Raw genomic sequence first — 15,337 nt, forward strand, 5'->3', positions numbered from 1 at the left:
TGAGTAAAATAAAGTGAAATACACTAAAATCATACTAGACTATTTAAAAAGTCACTGAAGTACACCTATAAAACCTAAACTGCTTCTTGCTAAAATCTAGATGTTATAAGCTGCTTGAAATTTTTAAAATCTCCTGGAGATGGACAGAGAGCAAGGAAGGACAATACCGGGTTTTTGTCAGAAGAGCGTTCTGAAGTATAACCACTACAACCAAGAAAGCTTTCTCCTGGGTCCCTACCAGATGTATAGATGGGATGGAGAGATAGCCTTCTCTGGATGATCTTAATACCTAGGCCAGTTTAAATGGAAATGGGCAGTCCTTCACGTAACCTAGCCCAATGGGATGGAGGGCTTTACAGGTAATAACCAGGTAATAAAAACCAGGCTTTATAGGTAATAATCCTTACTCAGCAGGATCATTTTATTAAATGGAAACATATTCCAACATAGGTTTAGGAAATTTGAAAGCCTTTGATCAAATTAAAACATCTTTGCAGAGTACAGAATAGACCACCCATGGTATCTAAGTCCACTGAGTGACCCTCCTAAGCTCTTGGGGGAAGGAATGCCCCATATTTGGCTTTTCTATGTAGCAAATTATTTCAGATCATAGGTGGTCCTTCTGAAGATTTTAGATGAACTGTGTATGGCCTTGGAAGTCAGTGTCTGGGTTTTCATGCTCCAATATAGCGAGCGTTCAGTGAAAACAGGGAAAACATATGTATGACTCACTTCAACCCACATGGCCAAACTCTGTTAAAATGCAGTATTAATTCTCCATCCTATTGCATAACAGACTGCCTTGCCGATCAGCATCATTGAACAAAATAGTACATTAACAGATGCCCCTACAGCAGGGGTCCCCAAACTACGGCCCGGGGGCCAAATGTGGCCCCCTGAAGGCATTTATCCGGCCCGCCAGGCATGGCGGAGATGGCTCCATTCATATGCAGTGGGGGCTTGAGGGAGAGGAAGAACCGGCCCCAACAGCTGTTGATTGCAATTACATGATGGCACCCCCAAATCTCCATGAATTTTCTGACCCAGAGTTGGAAACCTTACATGTGGCAATGCCTGCTCCGCCCTTCCCTCTCAGCTACTCCATGTGTTGCTCTCAGGCTTTCTGTTCCGCCTCACTCCCATTGGCATCAGCCAGGCTGGCGAATCGCTCACTGGCTGCTAGGGAGGAAAGAACCCAGGAAGATACCTGATTCTGGGTTAGATGGAATGCTTCATTGGGAAAGTTCTGCTTTTTTTTTTTTACAGGGGAAGGTATTCCACAGCCTCCCCAACAATATTTGGAGCCCACCCTGTACTTGACATACTTTGGTCACTGTTCTAAAAATAGACCATGACAGAAAGGCTGAAAGGTGAAATCAAACATTTTACAATCATTTGTGCATAGGAATTTGTTCATAGTTTTTTTTAGTCCGGCCCTCCAACAGTCTGAGGGACAGTGAACTGGCCCCCTGTTTAAAAAGTTTGGGGACCCCTGCCCTATAGTCACAAGCTACCCAGCTTACTTCCATAGAGCTGGTCTACACATTGAAGAGTGATGTCATTTTCCCCAATGACTTTATTCTTAAACTGTGGTTCCTGGAAGAGAAAAGATACCCATTACTGGACTTCGTTTATCAATGCAATTTGGACAGTAATCTTATTCTCTAGACCAGTGGTGGTGAACCTATGGCACGGGTGCCAGAGGTGGCACACAGAGTTATCTAGGCTGACCTGGGCCACTGGGCTTGATTATTAGCATTAAACCTAAGACCTAGTTTTGGGGAAGCAGTGTAGGTAACCCTGTTAAGTGCTGTTAAACCCCACTGATTTTCCTGCAAAGTACTAAAGCGCGATCCTTTACCTGGGAGTAAGCTTGGTTGCTGGCAATGGGGCTTGCTTCTGAGTAAACCCTCCTAGGGTCGTGATTCACCCGTTGGAAGAGTTGCACGATTGCTTCAAAGCAAAGCCACCAACTACCACCAAGCTTACTCATGAGTAATGCACGCCTTGGAGCCAACTGTTTTTTTTTTAAACTAAAACCTCAGTATTCAGGTTAAATTGCCATGTTGGCACTTTGCAATAAGTAAGTAGATTTTGGGTTCCAATTTGGGCACTCTGTCTCGAAAAGGTTTGCTATCACTGCTCTAGACAGCCTATACCAGTTTCGCATCGAAACATTCCTATTTTCTAAAATGAAAGATCTAAATACTGAATTGATGAAGCCAGAAATGAAAAGTTTCAGGTAATCCTGTCTGAGCACTAAACTTCACTCCGAGTTCTAGTATACGCCTCAGGGTTCATTACCAGGGATCTCACACAGATGACTAAGGTTGAAATACACTGTATGCGCACAACAGAGTAGAAACCTGGAGTTTACAGGAGATATATTCAAATAGCTGAAGCTCTGAACTTCAGTGTTCTCAAACATTTTATGTTCAGTGTTCTCAAACATTTAACAGGAGGATTATACTTCAAACAACTTGATCACACCTTAGTTTTATTTTTAATATTTGGCTTCCATGAGTTAGAACATGCCATTTAGGCCCATCTCCTACTCACAAGAACTTAAAATACTTTGCAAAGTACCTAAACATATAGGCTTGCCGTGTTCCACTAAAGTTCTGGACTCAAGTATTTTTACAATGCCAATAATTTACTCTGCCATGTTTCCTATGGAATTAAAACTTAAATCGTACAGAAATAAAATCAAAGTTCTGTGTCTTTTAAATATTGCTTATGCCTATTCAATAGTCATAAACAGAAGTAATAATGCTAATAAGTCCACAGACTTGAATTTTGTTCTTCATGGTTCAAATGCAACACTATCCTTTGGAAGAAATCCTCATACGTAGATATAAAAGTATATCACAATTCTTTAATCTCACAAGATAAATCAGCTGTTGCCAATATCCTACCATGGGATTTCCTATCCACAGATTAAAAACGGTTGTCGCACACAGGGAGGTTAATTAAAAAATAACCTTTGATTTCTTACCTCTTCTAAAGCACAATAACCAAGGAATGAGATCTTAAAATTTGTGCAAATAAGTTTCCCGTATGCGCCACGATTTGATCCATCATCTTGTACACACTTCAAAACCATGTCTGCTTCACAAAGCAGCACTTCACCTGTTAGACGAGAATTTAGAGTAGTAAAACCCCCAGGTTCTCAAATTCAAAGCTTTATCTCAAATGTTCTCATTAATTACACTTCAGTATGTTGATCACAGAAGACATCCACACTGCCACTTTCTGCTAATATTTTCTGTCTAAAGGGTACTTTGGTTTAAAGCGCCCTTAATCTTCTGTGGCCCAAGCACCACGACAGAAAAGTTTAAGTTGGCTCTGCCCAACTAGACTATATGTAAAAGTAAATGTAGCCCCCTGTGCAAGCACTGGATCATCACTGACCCATGGGTGATGTCACAGCATAATGGGGCAGACTTAGTCTGTGGGGTGGTTTGCCATTGCCAAACCAGTCATTTACACTTTACCCCCAAGCAAGCTGGGTACTGACCTCAGAAGGATGGAAGACTGAGTCAACCTTGAGCTAGCTACCTGAAACTGATTTCTGTCAGGAACTAATTCAAATAGTGAGCAAAGCTTTGAATGTAGTACTGCAGTCTACCACTCTGCACCACGGGACTGCTTACTAGACTACAGGAGATCTTTAATGCTACCCAACCAATGAAAATACCAAGAATGCTTCTCGATACCTGAAATCAAAGCAATTCCTACTACATACAGCCATTTCTTTCTACTTTTGCTCAGATTTTTCTCAGAACCCCTCTTTACATTAGAGAAAAGCAGACTCTTTAGATCTCGGACTGTACCTGGAAACCTGAACATAAAACAGCCCTTTTAATTTTAAGCCAGTACAAATTAACTTCTCAATATGGTGATGAGATGCAAACGATGACACTGTTCCTGTCCTTTTGAGAGAAGGAAGAACATATACAAGAAGGAATTTTGCTATGCGGGTGCATTAGAAGAGTTGGAAGAAGAAGAGTTGGATTTATAATCCCCCCTTTCTCTCCTGTAAGGAGACTCAAAGGAGCTGACGATCTCCTTTCCCTTCCTCCCTCACAACAAACACCCTGTGAGATAAATGGGACTAAGAGAGCTCAGAAGAACTGTGACCAGCCCAAGGAGTGCACAGGCTAATCTGAATTCCCCAGATAAGCCCCCACAGCTCAGGCAGTAGAGTGGGGAATCAAACCCGGTTCCTCCAGATTAGAATACACCTGGTCTTAAACACTACGCCACTGCTGCTCACTAGCATAAGCTAGCAATTCCTCATACACACTTATTAAACGTGAAGAAATATGTTTTCCTTTTGTACCGACCCTCTCTCCCAACCTGCTGCTTCCTAGAATCACAAAAAGATAGCACCCAACTTTTCACCAGGAAAAGCATCATTATAAGTGTAAGGTGGGCTCTTCTTGCCACTTCTATCTTATCCCAAACTGCTAGGGTGCATTGAATATAATGGGACAGTTGGATCAAGTACGTTTTTTGGTTCAGTCTTCCCCAATTCTCCCCCTTACTACAGCCTCTATACTCACTCAGGTCTCACCATTTCCAGTACAGCCATTTTGGGCAGTCAAATGGGGTGCCAGCAGAAAGCCACGGTGGGCCCAGACCGGTATTTGTGTTAAGATACTTCTACTGAACAAAGCTTTTCTTATTCTTCCATCCCAACCTCCTTACACTGACTGAAAGCTGAGAATGTCTCCTGATAGAACACGAAGCTACCTAGTCTTCTCCCAGTCCTTTCAGAAAAGGGCTGTGAGTTGGTTGACCATCTATGTTTTTCCTCTTCCATGATCTATTCTACCACAACTGGCTGGATTACTTTTGCAGGAAATTAAACAAATCCTGTGAATGTTCAAATTATATTTTTAAAAATAAAAAAAGTTCAAACTGTATTTAAAAAAATTAAACTGGCATAGGAAAGGCCTTGAGAACATGAAAGATAGTTCCAAGCATTACATAAATATTACCTGGTAACAAATGGGGCTTTACTTCTTTTTCAATGGGATCTTTTAAGTGTACTTCCTAAAATGAAAGAAAGACATGTTAGTCCTATCAAAAACGCATTTTAGTCCTATCAAAGACCCACCTTGAGTACCTATATGGAAGAAAGGTGGTTAATAAATGTTTTAAATACAGAATGCCAATTCCTGTCCATAGCATGATGTACAGTATTTCCAAGGACATAAATGTTGCAGAAATATGACTCATTTTGTCTACAATTAGCATGCCATGACATCAGTTGTAGCCATTTCCATTGTTGCATAAAGTTCTACCTTATCAAGTATCCTGCCAATCTTATGGAGACTTCGGAGACTCGCTGCCAACCATGGTTTTGTTTACTGCAAAGTTTGTGGTCAAATTACGTTGTGCAAGTCAAAAAGTTAACCCCCAGTATATTATGAGGAGGCAAATCACCGGTGGGGGCTGCTATTCTCACCTTGGCACATTGTTTGTAGTAATCCTGTACTTTTAAGGGCTCAAAAGTATCCTGCTAGTCAAACATGCCAGCCAGGCAGCCCCTTGAATCATGCATATGCTATGGCACAAGCTATCACTGTTCTGTTCATTCCTAACAGTAGTAGTATCATTTTATGGCTATACTGAAGAGATAGCATATAATACAACACAAAAAAGGAAAACACAGCAATACTAACCCCAATTACAACATCAGTATCAACTATCGCATAATTTTATCAATAAATAGTAATACACACTAACCCTGACAATAAATTTAAATTCATAAAATCCATATAATTATGTAAGGCATAATTAATCACATCTAGAGGATCTTATTAAAGTAATTTACTTCAGTAATCTTAATTGTATCTTGTTCAAAATTGTCATGAAGCAGTAGCCGATTTCTTATAATTGGCTACACTTGATGCTTTATCTTCTTTGCTTTTTGTAATATGGGACACCGGTTATTTATGCATCAAGTCCCTCCTTCTGACCTTTTATGTACTAGCGGATAAGAAAAAAATGTGCTACATCAACTTCTTCCTTAACAATGCTTAGACAAATATTCTTTTTCCTCCCCTTTTTAGAAGGAAACCAGCTACTCCCAGATCCTGTTCAGCAACCTTTTATTCAAAGTTTCCATTCAACCTGGGAGGAGAGAAGGCCACAATCTAGGCTTGCTGTATAAGTTTTACAAGTATTTAATTAGAAGAACGTTGACGCCAACAGGAGAAGTTCTCTTTAGGCAACGAATGTGTGAGATCGGGAGGAAGACTGGTGATAAACTAGTAAAAACCAAGCCCATGTCAAAGCTCGCTCAAACAGGAACTGCATAAAATGAGACTGCAGGAGCTGCTGCCCCAAATAAAGACTGCAGGAGTAAATCAGCATAATGATGCCAATGTAAAGTAGAATGGCCACTAACCTGGATAGCTTTAAAAGGGGCTTTAAAGATTTATGGAGGAGAAGTCGATCTCTGGCTACCAATCTTGATCCTCCTTGAGCTGAGATTGCAAATGCCTTAGCAGACCAGGTGCTCAGGAGCAGCAGCAGCAGCCCATTGCTTTCACATCCCGCATGTGAGCTCTCAAAGGCATCTGGTGGGCCACTACGAGTAGCAGAGTGCTGGACTAGATGGACTCTGGTCTGATCCAGCAGACTCGCTCTTAGAATAATTTCCTTAGACCCCGACTATCTCCCCAACAGGGACCAAAAAAGGTACACATCCTCTTCCCTGTTTTTTCTTAATCACCTTAACAGCCTTCCCATTAGCAATTTCTTCAGCTGTCTTCACTTCCTCCCAATTGCCTAGTGACAAATATGCCTAGTTTTAAGACAGCCAGATACCCAACTGGTTCCTTCAAGCAGGAAAGCTGAAAATGCAGCATCAACAGGCACATGAAGCGCTTATTAAGTTGCTTTAGCTTCTTATAAGTAAGCGTCCTGCGTCTAAGTGAATTATGAATAACAGTTTCTGAAGCGACAGAGAGAAAAGAAAGGGCACTGCCCAGATGTGGGCTTCCTGGAAACATCTGGCTGTCTGACTGTGGGAAACAGGATGCTGAATTCAATGAACTATTCAGATGATCAAGACTTTTAAGTCTTAAACTAATCCATTATTCCAATACTTTCACCTAGCATTTTAACAGGAAAAATTAGATCTTGCACAGATTTGCCAGAAGGTTTCGGCTAAGGTGCACAGCCCCCTTTATTTGTAATTTCTCAGACTGCTTGCAATAAAACAATATTGACTGATTTATTAGTTTTCTATACCGCCCTATCCCCGAGGGGCTCTGGGCGGTGTACAACATAGAATCTACCACAATAAAACCAAATGAAGGGAGCAAAATTAACTACATATAAGTAACCTATAATTTGAACAGGCTCCATCAGTTTTAAAATATAATAACGAAATCACTTTAAAAACAGCGGTTAATAAGATTAAAGGCATCCAACGAGACCCATTTTTAAAGCCCTCCCCAAGAGGGGGAAATGGCGGATCCCCTTAATATAAAGGGATCCTGATATAAAGGAGCAAGTACAAGAGGGGGCACCACACTCAGTGGCTGGTCACTCCAAAGGCCCGGTGGAACAACTCAGTTTTACAGGCCCTTTGGAATTCCCCAAGATTCTGAAGGTTCGGACAGCTGGAGGGAGAGTGTTCCACCAGGCTGGGGCCAGAGCCGTAAAGGCCAGCCACATCACTGAGGGGCCGGGGACCACCAGCAAATTGGCCTCTGCCGAGCGCAGAGGCCGAGTAGCGACATATGGGGTAATGCGGTCCCGAAGGTACGAGGGTCCCAGACCGTTTAAGGCCTTAAAGGTCAGCACCCACACCTTGAAGATGATTCGGAATTCAACTGGGAGCCAATGCAGACGGTGCAACACAGGCTGAATATGGTCTCGAAAGGCGCCCCCTGTGAGCAGACGAGCCGCTGCATTTTGGACCAGTTGTATCTTCCGAATCAAACGCAAGGGAAGGCCCGTGTATTCACAGCAGCGTACAACTTTAGGCTGAAGTGGATGCTGCACTTGCTTCCTTAAACTGCAAAATTACAGAAGCTCTTGGAATACTGCAGCATACCAATTGTGAGGACTCTGAACTTTAGCGCTGTCCTAATTCTGGACAATGTAAAAAATTGGGAAGGGCAGCTCTAGCAAGCTGTGAAGGTAGCAGCTTAAAAGCCAGTTATGTCCTGGTAGTTATTTTTTTCCTCGTTTTTACAAAAATCTGCAATCTTCAAATTATTAAAAAAAATCCTCAAAGTGATATGCTGGACTGTGAACTAAAGCTGGGTTTGTAATACGGCATCTGCAGAAAAACAGGATGCAGGCTGCTGCGATCTGTAGAGTGAGTCAGTGTCAGAATTGTGAAACAATAAGAACAGCATGCAGGGATGTAGGTAAGATCACAATAAAGCAGGAGCTTTCCCCTGTGATATTTACATAAAGTGTGATCACACTTTTTCAAAGGTTTATTCATTCTGACAGAAAGCAGGAAGTCCATCACACAGGGCAATTTGGGATTTTTATACAATGGGAGTATTGATCTGTTCCCACTGATGGTCTACCAAGCTATGACTACCTTCCAAATTCTTTTTTTGAAGACAAGCAGTAATTATTACCATGTATTATACTAAGCCAGTTCCTAGATGTAGAACATAAATTCATTCCTGGCTCATAGCCTTCAGACTATAAGTATGATACAGTGTGAGCGGTACGTTTGAAATCTTCCACATAAATTATCTTTGCCTGCGGGGGGGGGGAGACATTGGGGGACTGAGTGGTCCTTCCTATTTGCAGTCTGAATGTTACTTTTTAAAAAGCTCCAATGCACAATGCTGTTGTATTTGCAGATCAGCTAAAAGCCAGCTTTTTCTCCCTAAATGATACAGGTTAATACATTCCATTCACCAAGCTTAACTTCTTTTCCCAAAAGACTGCTTCCCCAAGGGATGTTTTGATTTTAAAAAATTAAATCTGGTGCCCCTCTGCACTTGTAGAGAAGGACTATTGATAGTGGAGATGTGCTACTTGCAATTTGGATCCGTACGCTTGCATGCTTACGGCCAGCCTATACTGAACTTAGTACTGGCCTACCAGAACTGGTCACCAGTGACTCCTTTTTGGTATCAAACTGGCCTACCAGTACTAGTTACCAGTGACTCGTTTTTGGTATCAAACTTTTTTTTAAAAACCTGTCTTTTGAACTTTGCACCTCTTCACTTTTGATTTCTACAACCAATTCAGGAACGAAAGATTGGTGGACAGCTCAACGACCTCAGAAAGCATTGTGGATCACTTGCAGAACAATCCTATTTTCAGAGAGTAGCAGGGTTGATCTGCAGTAGAACAAACAGATTTAAGTCTAGTAACACCATAGAGACTAACAAGATTCTTGGGGTATAAAGACTCAGAAACAAATCAACTGAAATAGTTATATAGCAGGGATGAAATCTGAATTGTGAATGCCATTTGTGGTTTTAAACGCTTTTAATTTGTATATTTTTATATTATGAGGAACATTTTTGCAAGCTGACCAGAACCCAGCATAGTTGGAGGAGGGTAGTCAGAGAAACAGACCGACATAAGAGTTTGCTAAAAGATAATGTTTTCATAATTGCTTATGTGCTTAAAATGCAGCTAAGCAAACGTTCCTCCCTGATTAGCTGTGGTTACTTCTAACTAGAATTCTATGCTCATTTTGAAATGGTTTCAAATCCTGATAAGTATGTTTCAGTAAGTCAACAATGCTGTGAAATAACGCAAATAAAGTTGTAAGAGCCGACAATAATTCACACTATCATCCTAAACTGCTTGGAGGGAGGGAAAGATGCAATTAATAAGACCCAGAAATGACCTTTAGGTTTGTGGAACCCCCATCATACTTCAGCCTTCCATATTTCCAGGATTACCTCCAGTAAAGAACAGAGAGGTATTCTAAACAAATCTGGTTTCTCACACCCTGCCCTGTCCCCTTTTAATGAATGGAACTTTATCACTGATTTGTCCCCACACTTACAAAGCCAAGTGCCTGTTACTTCAGAATAGCCCTCATCTGTGCATACCGCTGGACAGTGCTTGCCCAAGTTCATTCTCAGGGCATCGGACATCCAAGGACAACCTGATAGCTTGTATAATATTACATTAAAGCGCAGATTTCTGCATTAAACCTTAATCCAAGAAATCTCCAAACCAGAGATGACAAGAGTTGAAAATAGATTCAGCAAGGTATTTATAGTCAACTGTAATTCTGGATGTTTCTGTTTGATTAATGCCAGGGTTTGGGGAAGTTAAGGTCTTTAGGGTGGGAATAGTGTAAGTGACATAAATAAGTAGTTTCACCAGAAAGAGCGGATTTGTTGTGAAGGTCATAAGCCACTAATAACCAGGATGTCAACACATAATCAGGAAGACTGCCGGGGGAGAGATTAGAAATAATTTTTAGGATTAACTACTACCGTCTGCTCATCAGACTACGCAGGCAGCAGACGTGCTAGCCAGCTTCCTTCTCCCCCTACAGTTAAGATACAGTAAAATGCTTCAAAATAATAAACTGGCTCAAGGCAGACAGTAAATGTATTGAGATGCACAAAGATATTGATTAGGGCCCTGTTTAAGGGGAGCTTAGTATTGATTCCTGGTCTAACCACGGACCAGATGAGATGTTTAGAATGAATTCTTTCATTTTGCTTCAGAAGTACTAACTATGGTAATCTGGTGTTCATGGAACCTTGTATCTCAAACGATTATTTTGATTTGTATATTCAAAATGGTCAAATCATGGTTCAGAAGCCAAGTATTTTTTGAAGATTTTACAGTGTCAGTAAAACCACCAAAGGTACTTCATCTATATCAGGGGTAGGGAACCTGCGGCTCTCCAGATGTTCAGGAACTACAATTCCCATCAGCCTCTGTCAGCATGGCCAATTGGCTATGCTGGTAGAGCTGATGGGAATTGTAGTTCCTGAACATCTGGAGAGCCGCAGGTTCCCTACCCCTGATCTATATGTAGTATCTACATTTGTCCACATAAGGAAGTGGCCATGACTTTCATTCACAGCGTACTTGCCAAAAAATGAAAGCAAATACTTGAACTTGGCCCTTCAGGCCAGATCCATACTAGTTATGCTGGTTTCTAGTTTCATTCTGGTGCAAAGAGTATTTCCCCCATTTTTCTTCCTGCCAAAGTCTGACATCAGTGAACTCTGAACCACTCAGTGAGATTTAAACTGTTTATCTTGACCAGCTTCAAAGTTGGAATAGCTAAACCCCACCAATTTCTGGGGAACTTCTGTCCATAAAAGAAGGGCCCCCAAAACCAGCAAAAGGTTCCTCAGATATCTGCAGGTCAGACCTTTGGCTTCCTTCTGAGGACTCCTGATGCACTCCACCAGCTTTTTCTCCGTGCTTTGCCAGCTCCACGGGTCTCGACTTCATGTACCCCCTCGGACCTCTCCAGGTCAAGATTTAAGGTTGTATGTCCCTTCCCTAGAGCTTCCCAATTTCTTCCCTTTTATAAAGGGGATTCTGTTGTATGTGTGATTGCTTACGGAATCAGATCTCAGGTGTTTAGTGTATGTTCTTTATACTTTTATCTTCTATTCAGTGAAGGTTGTGTTTATAATTACACCCTTTCTTCAAAATTTTATTTTGGGATACCCCTACTGAGATAAAGAAATAGAGACTACAAAGTCTCACACTGTTCCTTTCTGGAGCCTTTTGAAGCTAATTACCCTTCTCTGGGTTCAGTTTAGGTAACAAACTGCTAGTAGTTCTTTGGGGTTTTTTAAAGAGAGGCTGGATGGCCATCTGTCAGGAGTGCTTTAATTGTGTGTTTCTGCATTGCAGGGGGTTGGACTTGATAGCCCTTGGGGGTCCCTTCCAACTCTAAGATTCTAGGTTCAGTCTCCTGCAGGTTATGAATGCCCACCCTTCCTTTAACCAAAACCTAACTGGTATGCCTCCATCTTTATTTAAGTATGCTTGTGATAAAAGAAAAGGCCCGGTTATGTAACTAGAACCAGTTCCTAACACCCCACCCCTAAAAATTCTGGAATATATTAATATGATCACAGAACAGAATCCAGAATGTAGTTACATCGATAGAAATAATCTTTATTCATAAAGGCCGTGGGCATCAGTAGGAGTAGCTCTTACTGATGGTGCACATCTTTTCACACTGAAGCAAAAGGAAGCAATTCATTCATTCATTCAGGAGACAGTCAAAGAGGACCCTGCAGCGCTGAGGACAGAATCTATTTCCTGTTCCCCCCCAACAACCAAGAGCAAGAAACGTATGTGTGGGACACATACAATATACAAGCCACCCATTTGTACATGTTGCTCCTGTCAAAATGGTACCTATTTTATTATACTATAAAGCAGACCTTTGGAGCATATTCAGAGGACAACTCTTTCACCATTAAGTAACTGCAAACTCTTCACTACAGGGAGAGGAAAAGGTTCCTCACTCCACATAGCACTTAGTTTAGCCTCATTATTCCATTTCACTCTGAAACAGCCTGGAAGCAAATGATAATTTTTAAACTCTGAAGCCAACAGCTTAAAATGGTACATGTCATCATACCATTTCATTCTCCCTTTAAGTGAATTGGGGTTGCCACTTTTATTAAAAGCGGTAACATAGTATGAAGGAAGTCAGGTGCTCAGATTAGTAGCAGAAAGTAACTTGCACATTATGTTTTTGCAAACCTGCTACCACCTAGTTAACTGTTAACCCAGAGTAACTGCCATCTTTCCCTTATCCTACCAGCAGCTTCCATTTTCAAAGCCGGAATGACGAGAAATACCTCTGTGATTACCCTTTGACCAGACCAGCTTTTTCCAAAGCATCCCTAACTGCAATCATTGCTGCCTAATGATACCTTTATCTCCCTTGCAAAGGCGCCTGAGAAACTGAAAAGTATATACCCGACTGCCGAGTTTATACAGCATTGCTTTCACAGATTCCTGAAATCCAGATAAACAAAAAAGGGGAGCTTATTAGATCTATTCTCCGTTCTTTTTTAAAGCCAAAAGCAGTTTAGGCTGACAAGATGAAGAGCTTCAGGGATGGTCAGCCAATGCACAATAAATTAGACCCACCAGAATATACCAAGGAAATTTTTCGGAAAGAGCAATAAAGTAACATTCCCATGGGTCTTAGAAATCAGCATTAAACGTGCTATTTCTGTAAGCCACTTCAAGGATCTAGTTAGTATAACAACTGACTAAACAAACAAATATAATCATTCTCTCCCTCTTTTTAAGATCTTCCTGCTCTCACTGGAAATGATATATTTTCGCCATCTTAGCTGTTTGGGAAGTACAGATTTTAAATTGAATGTATTGTTTCAGAGTTTATTGTATTACATGTGTTTTATGAAAGGTTGTGAACAGCCCAGAGCTTGAAAGGGAAGGAGCGATATAGAACTTTAATAAGGAAAAGATAAAAGATAATAAATGCTAAAAAGGGGAGGATCACATCAATGTTAATTAAACGTGCTAAGAAAAGCGAAGAACAACCTGACAAGATGAAGTTATTCCATTTTTTAAAAAGGGATGGTCAGCCAAATTAGATGCAGCGGAAAATACCAAATAAGTTTTTTTTCTGAAAGAGCAATAAAATAACATTCACATAGGTTGCCCTCACCTATGTGTCCCACACATATGTGTCCCACACATACCTTTACTCACAGGTATATATTTTCCACTTGCTTTCCTTTCCTACTATCAGATCCTCTGAAGATGCCAGCCACAGATGCAGGCGAAATGTCACGAGAGAATGCTGCTAGAACTTGGCCATACAGCCCGGAAACCACACAGCACCCCAGTGATTCCGGCCGTAAAAGCCTTCGACAATACAATATTCCCATAGGTTTTAGGAATCAATATTAAAAGCACTAATAAACGCTAAGGCCCCTTCCGCACATGCAGAATAATGCACTTTTAATCCACTTTCACAATGGTTTGCAAGTGGATTTTGCTGTTCCGCACAGAAAAACCCAGCTGCAAAGCGGATTGAAATGTGGATTGAAAGTGCCGTATTCTGCATGTGCGGAAGGGGCCTAAAAGGGGGGCGGGGAATCGTGTCGATATTGATTAGACATGCTAATAAACGCTAGGGGGGGGGGGGGCTACAGGCAATAGCCGCCCCTACATTGCCTGAGTTTCTAAGGGGAAATAGGGCACAGCTGACCCGCCCCACCCTCACGCCCCCTCCTCCTCGAGCCCTTCCCCGCGCGCCCCTCCCGGGCTGAGTCCTCGTCTCACCTCAGGGCTGATATAGGAGACGAAGGACGGCTTGGCCCCCCTGGCCGCCGCCGCGCTGCCCCCCGCGCCTAACATTGCCCGTCTGCGGGCAGTCCCGGCGGTGCCCGGGCTCCAGCCGGTGCCGGCGGGCAGGGGCGGCGGCGGCGAGCGGGGCGGCGTCGGCAGCTCCTCCCAGGAGGAGTCCCGCTCGTCCGGCTCCTCATGCGCCGTCGGGCTCCGTCTGGCGTAGTTGACTCCTCCCATCCCGCTTCGCTCTCCCTCTCGGCTTCGCGCGCTTCCTCCCCTATTTCTGGGGGAACGCCTCTTCGCGAATCAGGCCGCCATTGGGTCGGCGCGCTGGCAATCGAAGCCAGGAGCCCACCCGGCTCTCCAGCTCCTTTCCTTGATTGGTCCCAGCGGAGGTGGCGGTTGGGGGGAGGGGCCCAGCCGGTTGTAGGCTTAAAAGCGAGCTCAGATTGACAGCTTCGACCACCAATTCGGAAGCGGCTTGCTGATTGGTGCGTGAAACTGCCAACGTAAGAAAGGTGGGATTTCTTCTTCTCTCTGAGGACTTCAGGGAATCAGATTGTGGAATTCATTCGCTTGGTTTAAAAGTGCAAACGCTTCTTCCCCCCCCCCCCCCCCCGCTTGAATTTCAATAAAAACACTGGTTTTAAACTGATTTCTGTCAGCTGGAGATCATCTGTAAAAGTGGACGCTCTCCAGAACTAACCTGGAAGCTGCCAACCCTACTAAGGAATGCAAAAGTATTTCTTAAGGGCTGCGGGTTTATTTGGTGGTGAAAATACTATTTGAAGAAGAAGAAGAGTTTGGATTTATGCCCCAGCTTTCTCTCCTGTGCACTCCAACAAACGCCAGTTGGGTGATCTTGGGCTAGTCACAGCTCTTCAGAGCTCTCTCAGCCCCACCCGTCTCACGGGGTGTTGGGGGCGGGGGGAGGGAAAGGAGATTGTAAACCCCTTTGAGTCTCCTTACAGGAGAGGAAGGGGGGTATAAATCCAAACTCTTCCTCATCCTGTAAGGAAACTCAAACTTCCTCTCCCCGCAACAGACACCTTGTGAGGTAGGT

At 42.6% G+C, this 15,337-nt stretch overlaps 1 protein-coding gene across 1 annotated transcript in view; it reads right to left on the reverse strand.

Annotated features, from left to right (window-relative positions):
* The window catches only part of MTMR12 (myotubularin related protein 12), a 40,749-nt gene extending 26,239 nt beyond the window's left edge, over positions 1-14,510 (reverse strand). Inside the window, exons 1-4 of the mRNA XM_048504121.1 lie at positions 14,269-14,510; positions 5,004-5,058; positions 2,996-3,129; positions 1,524-1,596 (exon numbers count right to left, since the gene is read on the reverse strand). Coding sequence (XP_048360078.1) covers positions 1,524-1,596; positions 2,996-3,129; positions 5,004-5,058; positions 14,269-14,343 — 337 coding nt within the window. The 5' untranslated portion in view covers positions 14,344-14,510. The remainder of the gene's footprint in view (positions 1-1,523; positions 1,597-2,995; positions 3,130-5,003; positions 5,059-14,268) is intronic.
* Positions 14,511-15,337: the final 827 nt, after the last annotated feature.

The sequence above is a fragment of the Sphaerodactylus townsendi genome, linkage group LG07 (genome assembly GCF_021028975.2).
Source record: "Sphaerodactylus townsendi isolate TG3544 linkage group LG07, MPM_Stown_v2.3, whole genome shotgun sequence".
Classification (NCBI taxonomy): domain Eukaryota; kingdom Metazoa; phylum Chordata; class Lepidosauria; order Squamata; family Sphaerodactylidae; genus Sphaerodactylus; species Sphaerodactylus townsendi.